This window comes from Sciurus carolinensis, chromosome 7 (assembly GCF_902686445.1).
Source record: "Sciurus carolinensis chromosome 7, mSciCar1.2, whole genome shotgun sequence".
Taxonomy (NCBI): domain Eukaryota; kingdom Metazoa; phylum Chordata; class Mammalia; order Rodentia; family Sciuridae; genus Sciurus; species Sciurus carolinensis.
In genome coordinates, this window is record NC_062219.1 from 81,916,714 (window position 1) to 81,932,754 (window position 16,041).

General features: G+C 35.5%; 1 protein-coding gene across 5 annotated transcripts in view; it reads left to right on the forward strand.

Annotated features, from left to right (window-relative positions):
- Positions 1–1,128: 1,128 nt before the first annotated feature.
- The window catches only part of Hmgn3 (high mobility group nucleosomal binding domain 3), a 30,271-nt gene continuing 15,358 nt past the window's right edge, over positions 1,129–16,041 (forward strand). For 4 of the 5 annotated variants that reach the window (XM_047557812.1, XM_047557811.1, XM_047557814.1 and 1 more), the window contains exon 1: positions 1,824–1,993. In XM_047557812.1, the coding sequence (XP_047413768.1) occupies positions 1,844–1,993 (150 nt within the window). In that variant the 5' untranslated portion in view covers positions 1,824–1,843. Of the gene's footprint in view, positions 1,296–1,823; positions 1,994–16,041 lie in introns of those variants that run through there. The other variant, XM_047557815.1, reaches the window with a different exon arrangement.

The window sequence follows — 16,041 nt, forward strand, 5'->3', positions numbered from 1 at the left end:
TGAATAAAATCATTCAGTATGGTCTTCTGTGTTTGGCTTCTATCACATAGCACTTTTTGTTATTTATCCACATAGAACTTTTTGTTTCTTTTTATTGCTCAGTAGAATTCCATTGTATGTGTTTATCACAATTTGCTAAACCATTCCTTGGTACTATTCTTGCACTTGTTGAAATGATCACATTCTTTTATTGCATTAATATGGTGAACTACATTGGTTGACATTAAATCAAATTTGTATTCTCAGGATAAACATTGGTCACATATTCTTCAAATGTTCTTGAGTTTGATTTACTAAAATTTTGTTTACTACTTTGGTATCTATGTTTATGAAGCATACTGATCTGTAACTTTCTTTTGAGTTTTTTCACTGGTTTTGTTATCAGGATAAAACTGCTCTTATGAAATAAAGTCGTAAGTATTTTTGAAATGCCTACTCAATGCATTGCAGAACTTTGAGAAACATTAAACAATGCACAATATATGACATGATAGGGTCATTTAAACATATATTTCAGTACAAAACAATCTGTTCTAAACTTATTCATTTACCCCTGGTTGTTATTTCCATAGCAAACATATTCTACTCATTTTCATCAGGTTGGCTGAATTAGTGGGTGATTTGTAATCATGGACTTTATAAAATAAGAACTAAGCAATTTTAGGGATTAGAGGGGGAAATTGAGATCCTCAGAGATTGCAAGACACTTCTGGAAGAGAGTACCTTTAGAACCTTTACTAGTCTCCATCATTTCAACATTCATTACACGCTTTTTTGGATAAGAAATAAAAGTACTGCTGGATATATATTTACATTGTCAAGTTAATGTGTTCATCTTTACTTTTTTTCCTTCTATGAAGATGCACACAATTCTAATTGATAAAATCCAAAGAAGCAGTAAAACAATAAAACTCCTGGATTGTGTGGCCTGAAGGCTACTAGTTGAACTGGGCATGCTCAGTCGCCAGGCAGATTTTTTCAGTGAAGTGGAAACTACAACAGCGCGTACAGTGCGCGCGGAGGTGGGCGTGCCCTCGTGGAATTTAGAACGTAGCCTCAGCCAATGGGGCCTCGCGGACGGCTGATGGGATCCCTCATTGGTGGAACGGGAAGCGAGAGAGTGGAGGGTCTCGGGAGGGAGCAGCTGAGGTGCAGGTCGGAGAGGCCGGGCTACGCTGTGCCCTGCGCGTGAACAGCTGCAGCGGCAGAGGCAGCATCTAAAAGCGGTGCCAGCAGTTCCAGCCCGTTGCTTTACTTTTTGCTGCACCAATATAGTCATTATGCCGAAGAGAAAGGTAAGTCTTACCTAAAAAGATTTTCATAGGCCTTCAATTGCGCTTACAGCAAATCCTGTCATTGCGATGGACGCGCCGAATTCGCGCAGTAGTAACTCGGGAATTGGGAATCTCTGCTGCTCCACTTGTTTTCAAATGCCTGTTGCAGACATTCCTCTCTCGCTTCTTCTGTTCCTCCTTCCGTCCTCATCGATCTCTGAGTCTTACTTTCCCTCCAGCGACGCGGCTTCCCCTCTTTTTGAACTCATTCTCATAGAATGGTTTCCACTTCCAATAAGAAGCAAAAGAGATTTTCTCTTCCCCCTTGTAGGAGGAGAGTTTTCCTCTTTTCAAACTCCAGGTTGTGATTAGTGTGGAAGGGAAATCAACGAGAGGAGAAAAACAACTACGAGCATTAGTAAATCGAAAATAAATAACTAAAATCGGGCAGATGTTGGGATTGCCCCCATGTGGGCTGTGCCCACTGTGCCGCGGTGGCTCTGAGGCTAAGAGGGAAAGCCATGTTTAAAATAGCGCCCACCCCCTGCTCTCCTCGGCTGCAGACCCGTATGTACCAACTCCAGTGTCAATCAGGGCTGGGGACTGCGCAGGCGGGGCTCCGGCGGCCTGGACCTACTAGTAGTTCGCAGCGGGAGCCGCGGAGTTGGCAGCGAGGAAGATCTAACCGCGCCGGGGACGTCGAGAGTGGCTGGTCCAAGGTCAGGGTTCTTTCCGAACTCACACTGGTTCGTTCTCGCGCTGATCGGTGCATAGAAGGAACCCCGGTCATTATAGGCTCTTCCCCGGCTTCTTGCGGACTGTGTGCCCTCACGCCATGTGCCCTTTTGCTCTCAGGCCTCATGTACCAAGTACCACGCATGGGGTCACGTATCTCCTTGGGATCGGGATGCGACTTGTCATTGTCCCAGTCAGGGAAGGGAAAGCTTTCCCCCTTCCTGGGAAGACTGGAGTGTGACCAATGGTTCCTAAGAAAATGCTTTGCACCTTCCAACCAGTTTGTCCCAGGGTTTCCAACAAGTCAACCAGTGCGACTATTAAACTTGAAGTACAATTACAAATAATATCTTACTTTATCAATTAAAGCCTGTGCACTGGTGTGTGGGTGAGGAAGAGAGGGAGAGACCATTACTTAAAAATGTTAGAGCTTTTAAAATCCAGAATCTTTTGCATTATTTGTCTTCACTGAGAATTTGGAGTAATCATGTCTCCTACTCCTCTTTTTTTTTTTAATAATAATAATTAAAGCACTTTTTTTTTTTAATTCAGAGTTGCATGTTTACATACTCTGTGCCCCATGCTGTGCAGACTTGCATTATCTCATTGAATCTCAGAACTCACTGAGCAGGTGTTATCCTCATTGAACCCTACTTAAAGACATAAATTGCCTAACCTTACTAACGGGTAGGTAATAGCAAAGATCGAATCAAATGCTAAAAATCCCATAGTCCTTACTCTAGACCATTATTTACTCATTGCCTTCATTCAGCGATGGGTGGAACAAGAGGAATGTAGGAAATCTAAAGGAACTTCTAGCTTAAGAAGATGGATGATATTTTAAGAGTGTTAGTACTTAGGACTCATCATATAAATTTAATTTTTATGACAGTATTTTTTCTTAGTGTACTGTAATAGAATGAAGATATTAAACTGATGACACCATTTTCAGCATTTATCTGAGGGTTAACGATGGATTTGGAATTCTAGTACCCAATGAACTAATCAGGAAATGAGTTATAAAGTGAATTGGAGCCATCTCTTTCCCTGGAGATTATAAGAAATGTTTAGATAAGCAGCAGGTTAGATGTGCATATTTGTGTACAATGGACCCTAAATTTGGAACTTTACCTTGTTCAAGAGCCAGAGCTGGTGAAAGCATCACTCTGAACTTTATGCCACTGTCTACCTCTCTCAAGGAGACAGAAAAGGGAGGAAAAGAAGAGAGTAGAATAACTGACTTTTGATTGTGGCTTTCTCTTTCTGGAAGGCAGGAACTCCCATGAATGAGCTAACCAAGATATACAGGCACCTGTGGTTCTTTAAGACATCTGAAAGTTTTTTAAAGAGATGAAAAACTCTCCTTTATTAACAGCAAGGTTTTTTATTTACACCTCGAGCTCAAAGACATGGGTTGGTATCTGGACTGAGGCAACCACAGATTAAACTTGGCTCTTAGGGCCATCCTATCTATCAGTGAAACCTTAGAGCTATCCCTTTGGAATCCTAGAGTTCACTGGAACACTTACATTAGAAACCACTGTCAACAGGTAAAGCCTGCCTTGATGTAAGGAAAAAAATTTAAAAAGAACTGGAGATGATCCATGCATAGCTCTTAAAGATCTGTACAGCTGGGTAACTGCCAAAGTTTTTACATATTCTCCACAATACTTTCTTTTGACTGAAGAACTGCCCATTCTATATTATGATCAGTTTCAAAAGTACTCCCATGGCAATACTTTTTTGCCATCTTAGTTCCTTGTATTCCTTTACCTTGAAATCAAGAAATGTAACTTCCAAGTTGTCATACAGAACAAGAAGTGGTACTAGTAAAATCCATGAAAAGATTTGGAGTCCTAGCACTGTTTTAATGCTGTAGGGACATATAGTTTGCTCTCTTGGAGCTTGTATTTGATTTAATGGAGGGATAAGAGTAGCAGGCACAAAACAGTTCAACAACATTTAGTCCATATATAAGGTGCAGATTGTGTAGGTAGAGTCCAAAGGCTCTACCATAGATAAGAAAACAAGATTGAATTTGAACTGGTCTTGAAAATGTAGTTAGGACTCATATATATAAAAGCAAAATCAGAGTCATTTTCTGTTATCTGGCATTTGAATGCCTCTTCTGATTGTATCTTTATATGACTAGGTCTCAGTTACACAACTTCTAGGCCATTATATCATCCACATTAATATAAATGGCCTTATGAAATGTTTTTATAAGTTTTACGTATATACTTATATATAATAGTCACAGCAACATTAAGCCAAAAACAATTATGACCACTGTGTTATTTTCTGAAGCAAGATAGCACTTAATAATGTGACCTATGTCTGAGTTTGTAAGATTTAAATCAAGTTGAGTTTCCTGTTTTATGTAATAGGTGGTGAGCAAGTGAAATAGCAGGGAAATATAACATTCATGGACTTGGGTGGTGGTAGGACAGTGAGTAACTGAGTTCTAGGCTATTCTGATCAAACATCCACAAATGCCTGCAGTGGTCATGTCATTAAGTGATGGTCTGATGTTCTAAAAAGAGGCATGAGCCAGCAAGGCCTAGAATCACAGTTCTGGCATGACTAGCAAAAGCCAACACAATATCACATCCTTTTTATTTTTCTAGTTCCTCATCCCTAGAACTTTTGTGTCTAATGTTCAACACTGGAAATTCTCAACTGAGGCAATTTCCATGAATTTGTCAGGCAAGCAGTAATCTCTTTCCATTTAGAGGCTACAGGAAGAAAAGTCTGTTGACACCTAGCTTTGAAATTTTAAGGTGGATTTTTTTTCCCAAATAGGTCCAGTAGCATTGGACTTGGCATAGGGGATGCTTAATTTACAATGCTCAAGATTTCTGACAATTTTTCAATAGAATATCACTTGTAATAGCAAAGACAGAAATCATAAATGAAAATATAGGTACTTTTTGGCTGGATAAAAATAAATAGTTAAATATAGAAAAAAAAATCCAAAGTCTTAAATTTTATGAAAAGATGGAAAAAAATATTTGTACCAGATATCACTGAAAACATACTGTTTTATAAAGGTAAGAGTCTTTATGGGAAAACATGGGTATTCTTATTAGAAAAATAACACTCAAGTAGAAGAAAATGTTTAGTTTTACTAGAAGTCAAAGTGTGCACATTATTGATAATAATGAGATTTTTAAAAAATAATCTGGTTGAAAAATATTGAAAGTATCACTGCCCAGTGCATTGTCAAGGAATGTGACTAAGAGTTGAATTTCCTTAGAAAAAGAAAAAGAACTTATTGAAGATGACCTGTTTACTATAAAGTCCATTCATCCATTGAAAATGTACAGTTTGGTTATTTTTACTAAATTAGAGAGTTGTGCAACCATTCCCTTTATCCAGTTTAATAGCTTTTCCATAACCTCAAAAAATTCCTCATATTGATAACATCCAATCTCTACTTCCGTATGAACCCCATACAGTCACTGATTCACTTTTTTTCTCTCTCTAGATTTTCCTTTCTGAGAATTTTATATAAAAGGAATTATACACTATTTAGTCTTTTGTTTCTGATTTCTTTTCATTCAGCATAATGGTTTTGACTTCCTTATATGTGGTGGCATATGTCAATGCTTCCTTCTTTTTTATTGTCCAATAGTATTCCATTTTATGGATATACCACTTCTTGTTTATCCTTTTACAAGTTGATGGACATTGGATTGTTTGAACTTTTCATTATTATAAGTAATCCTGTGGTGAATATTTGTGTTTTAAGTATTTTGATGGATAAATTTTTTCATTTATCTTGGGAAGATTCTGAAGAGTAGAACTGTTAGGTGATGTGAAAAATCTGTTTAACATTTCAAGAAACTTCCAAACTGTTTTCTGAAGAACATAAGGATTCCAATTCCTCCACATCTTTGTTCATACCTGGTATGGTCAGGTTTTTTTTTTTTGCTTATAGACAGTCTAATAAATTCTAATTTTAATTTCCTTAATAACTAATGATTATGAGCATCTTTTCATGTGTAGAATTATTCATGTGTGTATTTTTAGAAGAAATATCTGTTCACATAATTTTTGCCCATTTTCAAAGCAGGTTGTTTATCTTACTAAAGAATTATAAATGTTCTTCATACATTTTATATATAAGTCCTTTTTCAGATTATGATTTGTAAATATTTTCTTTCAGTTTTTGCCTTTAAAATTTTTTTTCTTACTGGCATCTTTTGAAGAACAAAAGTTTTAAATTTCGATGTAGTTCATTTAGTGTCATGTGGTAAATTTTTGCTTCTGTTTTCTTCTAGAAGCTGTATAGTTTTAGACTTATATTTAGCTGTATTTTCCGTTTTTGGCTAATACTATATATAAGATAAGGGTGTAAGTTGTTTTCTTTCTTTATTTTATATGTAGATACAAGTTATTTCAGCACCATTATTAAAAAGTTCGTCCTTTCTGCACTGAATTGCCTAGGCACCTTTGTCAAAACTCAGTGCATTATAAACATAAAGCTTTATTTCAGAGTATTCAATTATGTTCTGTTATCTGTAATTCCATCCTTACACAAAAACTACACAATCTTGATTACTATGATTTTGTAGTAAGATTTTAAATCTGATAGTGTCAGTCTTCCACTTTTTAAAAATTAGATCCTTTGTGTATCCCTTTAAATTTAAAAAACAGCTTGTAAATTTTTATACAAAAACCCACCATAATTTTGATATAGATTTGAATCTATAAATTAATTTGAGGAGAGTTGCCTTCCCGTTGATACTGAGTCTCCCAATCTGAATATGAAAGGGCCTGCCATCCATAAATGCTTTCTGAGTTCAATTGAGTTAAATATTGATATGGAACCTATATTTGCATAAAGGCTCAAAAAGTCAGGGCTGTACATTTTATTGATTCATTCACTCCATGTTAAACAAACAGTCATTGAGCATCACCTTTATGCAAGGTACATCACTTGGGAAATTAAGTGAAGAAGTAGTGTTTTTTTTCCAGCCCTTTTAAGAGTGAATGAGTTAAAGCCCTTGTCATTAAGGATCTTTCAGTCTCACAGGGTATACAAGAGACATACACATAAATAGTTACAATTCATGGCAAGAAGTGATAATTAACTATGAGAAAAGTTATGAGCTTTGAGTTTTCAAAGATTTTGCCAGACTGAATGTCCAAAGAAGAAACATTGACAAAGAATTGTTTAGTTAAAGTGTTGAAGGTTGTGCTCTTAACCTTTTTTTTTTTAACCAGGGTCCACTAACTGAGCATTTTTTTAAAAATTATTAAATTTATTTGTTCTTCTTAGTTATACATGACAGTAGAATCTATTTTGATATATTTATATAAGCATCAAGTGTATTTTTATTCTAATTAGCATCCCAGTCTTGTGGATTACACAATGTTGAGATTAGACAAAGGGGAATGAAGGAAGGGAGGAGGATAGAAATAAGAAAGCCAGTGGAATGAATCTGACATAACTTTCCTATGTACATGTATGAACACACCACAGTGAATCTCAACCCTCTGATTTTTTTTAAAGGTTGCTGTCTGGCACTGTGTTTCTAAATCAGCACAAGTTATTTGATGAATTACCTATTTTCGAATGAATTTGTATTGTAAACCTCCTAATTTGACTTGACCATGAGGTCTTTAATGGTTCTGATCTCTCTTTTATTCCCCATAGCACCTACCAGAGGTGCTGTTAAGTATTTGTTGAACAAGTGGATGAATGAATTGCTTTCAAGGGGAGAAAGTAGTTAAGCTTAAATATTTCATATGCTTTTTGGGAAAAAAGTCCAGTGTGGTTCTAGCATTCACCATTTACCAGCTGTATAATTTGGGGTAGCTTACTTAGCCTTTCCTTAAACTCCTATGTTCCTATCCTAATTTATTTATTTATTTATTTATTTATTTATTTATTTATTTATTTTTGTTGCGGTGCTGGGGATTGAACCCAGGGCCTTGTGCTTGCGAGGCAGGCACACTACCAACTGAGCTATATCCCCAGCCCCTATGTTCCTAATTTCTAGGACTCAGTTTCCTAGGGTAAAGCCAGGGTAATAGTATGTTCTACCTCATTGAGTTGTTGTGGGGGTAAATGAGATGGTGAATATAAAGTACTTAGCACCATGCCTGGCATGGGTAAAACAATCCATGAATGCTCATTATTGTGATGATGATATTTTTAATTAGTAAGAGAACCACAATGAAATAATAAGCTTGTAATAAACCTCAGGCTTCATTTTGTAGGACACATGACACATACAGTGGATAGGGAGCAAGTAGACCTCACCCTGGATGTCTAATTAACTACAGTTATAGCAGTAGAAATTCAACGACCAAATAACAAATGTAGTGCTTTGGAAAGAACATAAGCTTTAATCTTGTGTGTTTTTACTTCGTTGATTTTTCTCACAGAAAAAAAAATGTTTAAAAATATCTCCATATAACATTAAGATTCCCCTGGCAAATCAGTTAAGTAATCCTCTTTTCCTATATTTTCCCCCTAAAATGCTGCTTTTGTTTACACCAAAGTTAAATATATTCTCCTTTCCTGCAGGGTACAATTTGGAAATGGTGACTGAAATAAATACCATTTAAGCTGTCTGCTTTCACAGTACCTAGTATGTTGAAATATGATGTTAGTCTCCTGAGTAATTTAAAAATCGGCATTAAAGATAAACCAAATCAAAATGTTGAGTTCCTTTTTCACTGGATGCTTATTTATTGTACACTTCACTGTCTTATTGAAGAATTTAGTCATATTACCTACTGGTGTTGGTCAAGATATGTATTGAGTCCACTAGTTTTATATCTGTGGGCATGTCCAGAAACAGAGCCATTTAAGTATGCCCAAGGCAAATGCATGTTCAGTCACACAAAGCAAATGATAAACATTTTTAGAAGTAGGGAAATAGAGATTGATTTTAAATTTCAAAGTTGGTTTCAAATTTTATATTTTAAGCAGAATATGTATCACTAATCAACAAATATATTATTTTAAAATTTAAATAGCTACCATTATTGAATGTCTGAGTTATGCTTTATATTCAAGCACCTTAGTTCAATAACATTGTGTAAAATTATTAGAAATCAGCACATACAGGAAATATTAGAATGTAATTTCACATTGTTCTCACAACAGTTCTATGAAGCTGTCCTCATCTCACAGAGAAGTGTTATTTATTATGACCATCTAGCATTTAGGGGACTTTCTATGAGTCAGGCACTGTTTTTTTTTCACACTGCATTAGTAAACAGTCCCCCAGCCACTCAGCAAGGTGTGAATTCTGTGTTCTTAGCTCCATTTTACAGATGAGGAAGTTGAGGCACCTAGAAGCTAACACATTTCCCCAAGGCCCTTTTGAGCTGGAATTTTACTCCTGGAAGTCTGATTCAGAGGCTTTGGTCTTTTTTTTTTTTTTTTTTTCAAATTGGTTCTATTTGGTTATACATGACAGCAGAATCCATTTTGATATAATTATACAAGCATGGAATATATCTTATTCTAGTTAAGAGTCCCATTCTTATGAATGTACCTGGTGATGTGATTCACTATTTTATTTTATATATGTACATGGAAATTTATATCAGACAGATCCTTTGATCTTAACCAGTGAACCCTTCAGCCTTTCTTACACACAAGAGAGAATCCTGGGATTTAGTGAGATTAGGAAGTTTCCTCGGGGTCACACAGCTTGGGAGTAAGCAAAGCAGCATTCTGACTCAAGCCTCTTTTACTCAAAAATTTTGCTTTTAACCATCATATCATAGTACTTATCATACATACTTATTTCTAATAGCCTCATATATTTTTATTTAAACTAAGGTTCCTAAAAAATGAAAGAAGGAAGAGTCAAGAATGCTGTAAATATACCAGTGTTCATTTGTTTAAAATATTACCTTTACTAAGATATAGGCTTATGCCATTCCTTCTAGGCCCCAGTTATAGGAAGTTACCCAATAAGTCATTAACATCTGTGACTTATCTGAAGGCTGACCTCAGTGTCCAGTCCTGTGCTTGGTAGGAAGGCACATTAAGCCTCCCAGGCATTTCAGTAACTACTGGTCTCTGGGGTTATATACAAGATATGTACACACACACACATTTCCTTACTCAGATTCTGATTTCTTTGAATATTAAACATCTAAAACGCTTAATGTTTTCTTTACATTTTACCATGAACCATTGTTGTTTTGCTCTTTCCAATATACTGTGTCTTCCTCAGTTTGTTATATAAAAAAAAATAAGGGTACTCCCCCTGTGACCAGGAACATGTAAATGCACTTGCATATTATACATTATATTCAGAGATTGTAATGTACATATTAAGCCATTACTTAGGCAATGGATTTTAACAATGAGCAAGTGCTTTTGTTTTCAGAACTCAGCAAATAAGAATCAAAGCTTAATAGCTATGAAAATCTGTTAGACCTAGAACTACATGGATTTTTATTTCAGTGTTCTGGATTACCAATTGATTAATTATAGAAATGATTTTTAAAACGTGTATTTTTAAAGTGTGTATCATGTACTCCTTGGCCAAGGCTACAGATTAAGTTATTTCCCAGAGTGGAAACTCTTTGGTGTTTAGCATCCCAGATCTGAGGCCAGTTTTGAAATTGGGAATGCCAACACAAGCCACTTTAAGTGGCAGTGTACTATTAAAGATATGAACTTTGAGTCAGCCTGCCTTAGTCTGAATCCTAGCTCTTCTACTCACCAGCAGTGTTACCAACTGGGCAAGTTACTGCTTGTCTTCTTTGGCCTCCAACTTTCACATATAAAGTGTCTGTAATAGCGTTTTACTAACTTCAAAAGATTGTGGTAAGAATTAAATTATTTGGTCATTGCCTCACACCTAAGTCCAATATATATCTTCATTACTATTTTTCTTCTGCACCCCTTCCCTGATCCTTTCCCAAGATTCCATTGCCAGAATACATTCCCAGAATACATTTTACAGTTCTGTAGTGTTGTAAATACAAGCACATGAGCAGTTACAACACATGCGTTAGATCTTCAGTTCCCTTCTTTTAAGTTATACTGGTGGATACACTCAGGCCCAAAAAAGTCAAATGTGAGCCAGACTGTAATTCAGTCTTCTGATCCAGGTGGGTGCTTTCTCCATGATCTCATCCATAAAAAATCATAACACATGAAAAAGGTACCTCAGGTGAAGGAGTCACCTCAGACTAAAGAGATATATGTTATTTTAAATTATTTCTTTCATAGTGAGGGTATACCTCCATTACTGAATTATGTATACTTATGCTAATAAAATTGCATCGAACATACTCGAACATGGCTTTTACTTTATTTTTAGTATCTTTTATTTTTGATTACAAGTGAAATATTTTCCAAGTATCCCTCCTTATAGTTCATCCGAAACTTGCTCAGTCAGTCTTATCTTGAATAACAAAATATTTGTGGAAGGCTGAGTAGCCTTCAGTGACCTTGTAATCAATGCAGTGTGGTTTAATAGAAGTTAGCTATGAAATTGATTTGCCAAATCAGGGAGAAAATAGCAAGAAAATTTGACATAGGCTTGATCATTAATACCATTAAAGTAACCTCTCAACTATTAGGTATTTAAAGATTACTTTGAAAAGCAATGCTGCATTGAAGGATTCCAAACATAAAGCTGCAGGATGAATGAAAAACAGTCATGCCAGTGTTAAAAATATGGTCTTTGTGGCTTCGAATAAAATTTCCAGTGTTTCATGCGTCATAGGAATGTTTTAATTTAAGGGAACTACCTGTTGTTTGAAAAACCTCTTAGGAGTTTCATGGGCAGTACCTCATTTGTGGGGAAATAACCTGTGTTAATCAAGTAGTTTGTATTAATGTTAATTGAAGAGTGACAGAGTTAGGGATAGGCATACTTCAGTCTATTTCATGGTGGATTATTTGAATATTTTGGCCCCAGATGGTTTGCTTCTGCTAATAAGCTCACTAGTAGGCTGCCTTTTTCTTTTTCTTTTTTTTTTTAAACCTCCAACCTTGGATTCATAACAGAATATGCAAATTAATTTAAAAGAACTTTTATTTTATGTATTTATTTATTTATTTTTTATTGTAAACAAATGGGATACATGTTGTTTCTCTGTTTGTACATGGCGTAAAGGCATACCATTTGTGTAATCATAAATTTACATAGGGTAATGTTGTTTGATTCATTCTGTTATTTTTTCCCTTCCCTCCCACCCCTCCCACCTCTCTTTTCCCTCTATACAGTCCTTCTTTCCTCCATTCTTGCCCCCCTCCCTAACCCTAACTCTAACCCTAACACTAACCCCTCCCACCCCCCATTATGTGTCATCATCCACTTATTAGCGATATCATTCGTCCTTTGTTTTTTTGAGATTGGCTTATCTCACTTAGCATGATATTCTCCAATTTCATCCATTTGCCTGCAAATGCCATAATTTTATCATGCTTTATGGCTGAGTAATTGAAGGACATCTAGGTTGGTTCCACAATCTGGCTATTGTGAACTGAGCAGCTATGAACATTGATGTGGCTGTATCTCTAAAAGAACTTTTAAGTAATAGAATAAAAATTTTTAAAATATTGGTCAGCAACTTGGAGAAAAATCTTCTCAATGTAACACATGCTCAAGGTTGAAGAAAGAGATCATTGGTATGTATGCACTGTTCCATTCCAACTTTTACACATTGGCATGGATAACCCAGGGTTGAAACTAAATTTATTCTGTGGCTGCTGATAAGTGGTTACTTGAGTTTCATGAGGACTCTTGGCTTTCACCTAATTCACTGAAGTTAAAAGCAATAGCTCCGGTCACCTAAACTCTTGGAAGTTAGTATATCTCCAAGAGCCTACACTTAATAGGAATGACTTTTTGGCACTTTGATATAAGAAAGGTCCAACACTCCCACCAAGAATCCTGAGCCTCTTCTCAAGTGTGCCTGAGCACCATGGCACCTGGTTACACTAGCCTTATCCTCCCCAACTTGCTGCTGTACTCTCAGGATCTTTCTCTGCAGTGACAGATCCTCAGGCTGATGCCATCTAAAGCATTTCCCAAGCAACTGGTGAAGAACATAAAGTTTTCCACTTCCCTGAGACCTTCATGAGTTTGGAGGGAAAAAAGTGGGGCTCTGTGGAGTGGTCACCTCTGTTTACTGCAAGAGAAGCCCAACGCTTCCTGTGCATTCCTAATGAATGGCCTGTAGAATAAAAATTCCAAGTTTCTCTTGGTTTCTTTATCTGGACTGCTGGAGAGACCTAAGGAAATTACAGTTGCATTCCCTTCAGAACACTTTAGCATCTTAAAGATACAGGACCCAGCACCTTTATGTAAAGCAGGAATGCAGATAGCATCGTTGATCAACTGTTGAAATCATGTGTGTTTCTTCAGCCAGCTCCTCCCGTGCTGGCTAGAAAGAGAAGTTTTGTGTCCAGTTTCTTCATATCACACAACCAAAGCAATTAGAGGTCTTAAACAGAAAAGGAGGCAGTGTATGAACCATGTTCATAAGACATTATTGAAATATATAGAAGATGCTGAGTAATTTGTAATTTGTGTCAGGGAATAGACATGGCACTGTTAAACTGGACTTAAAATATGAAGAAAGTTTGCTTCTAGTCTGTTTTTGTTCTCCCAGAATGGACAGTATTTTTATTTGCAGAAAATTTTCAAAACAGAGAAATCCAAGAAATAATATAACATGCCTATTTACCAGCCACCAAGAGTTCACAAATTTGAATCTTTTTATTATATTTGCTTCCTGTCTTAAAAAATAAATTGTTACAAAGTTTCCTTTGAAACACCTCCCTTATCCCTTTTCCTTATGTCCTTCTTTAGAGGTAATTGTTATCACAAAATTGGTTTATATTCTCCTTGTCCACGTTTTATACTTTTATGATACATGCATGTATATATCCATAATATTAATGTGTACATTTTTCATAATCTTTAAAGTGGAATCATGTATCTGTATTGCTCTCTCAGTCTCCATCACTTGACATAATGCTTGGGTATTCTTTGTTTCAATGTATTGTGATTACTGACATATTTGAATTTTTCTGATGACTTGTGTGTTTTATACATATTATGTTTTTCTTTTTATTTTGTCTTCCATTCCTTTTTTTGGTAAAATTTTGCTTCATTCCAGTCCTCCTGATGGAGATGTTTAAATATCCTGTTTCTGTTCTTAAAATTTTTTAATGGTAATCTTTTAATTTTATTTTAGCAAAGTCTAAATTATTCTGTATCTGTCATCCTCAAGCAAAACTGGGACCCTAGCCTGCTTTCCTTTCTTATCTGTTCACCCCACTCCCATCTCTTGTGGTTGTTACTGTCTAGAACTCTGCTGTCCATCCAAAATGGCAGCCACCAGCTGCATGAGGTTATTAAGTACTTAAAAAGAATGAAAACCTGAAGTTTTAATTTTATTTAATTTTAGCCAACTTAAGTTTAAAAATTGAATGAGATTCCATTATTGGAAAATTTTAAATATGTTTGAAAAAAATCTGGGTGAAACAACTATAAATTTTTATGAATTCTAAATGCAGATATTCCCTATGAAAATATAGTGCTTGTATGGAAATGTGTTGTAAGTGTAAAATACACACCAGACTTTAAAGATTTAGTTCAAAACATCATGAAGTATCAACTTAATAATTTGTATGTTACTCCATGGTGAAAGGATAAGAACTTAGATATATATTCAGTTGAATAAATTATTGCAATTAATTTTACCTGTTTCTTTTTGCTTTTCTAATGTGACTGTTTGAAAATTTTAAATTACGTTATGTTTCTAAAGACATTACCAGTCTAACATTTCTATTAAAACTTCTTTTAAACACACAAACAATAGGTAGTAGTGTTTATAGGTAATAGTTGATTAGATTTTCCAGTATATTTTTAAGAGTGTGTCACTGGGGATTAATTCCAGGGCTTTGCACTTTTAGGCAAAGTAGTAGTGCTCCACCACTGAGCAACATCCCCAGTCCTTTCTTATTTTTTGAAAGAAGAATTCACTAAGTTGTCCAGGCCCCTACCTCCGTCTCCTGCATAGCTGGAACTGTGAATGCGATTACTACACAGGTCATTTCTTTTCATATGCTTGCCTTCCATCTGGACTCATTTTTCTTATTGCTGAATTTGATCCTTTAATGATAGATCCTTGCTGAAAGACTTTGTGAACTCTCTCAGTGTTTGTATTGTGACATGGCTTTATTTTGCCATCATTTGAATGATAGCTGGATGCAGAATTCTAGGTTAATAGTTTTCCTCAATTCCTTGAACAACACTCCATATTTTCTTACGTAGATTTTCTTTTGTAGCTGGTGGAGAAATAATTCTTTATTGATGACCCATCTTTTAACTCTGACAATTTTTAAGATTTTTCTCATTTTCCTTGATGTTCTGTAATTTTTTGACAATGTGTGTTGTATTGTTTTGTTTGCTTCATTTTGTTCCCAGTTTATTCCTTGATGTGCACTTTTAATCTAGTATGCATGACTTCAGTTTGGGAAAATTCTCAGCCATATGTTTTGCCTTCCTCCTCGTACCTCTGTTCTCTGCTTCTGAAATGTCAATTAGCTAGATGTGGAGCTTCTCAATTAACTAGGTGTGCTGTAATCTCCTCCATACTATCCATGTCTGTGGCTCTTTGCATTGTGTTAATTCTTCAGTACTCTGTGACAGTTCACCATTTATTCTGCTGTCCCTCATCTTGAGTTTATCCTGCTTTGAGTTTTTTATTTCAATTAGCTATTTATATTTTGAGAATTTTTAATTTCAAATTAGCTAGTTTTTCATGACTATTTTACTTCAGAACATCTTGTTTTTATAAAACATTTTAATATAAAACATATCATGTGCATACATAGTCTATATATATTTGATTTAAATAAGAATAAATAAGAAAAATATCATTTACCAATGACTGTTTATCCCAGTCAAATCACCCTCCCTACCGTTGCCCAAAGGTAACCTCAAGACAATTTTGTATTTACATTTTCTTTGCTTTTTCTTCTAGGTTTGTTACAATCACTTTTAAACTTTGGTTAGAATCTTGTAAT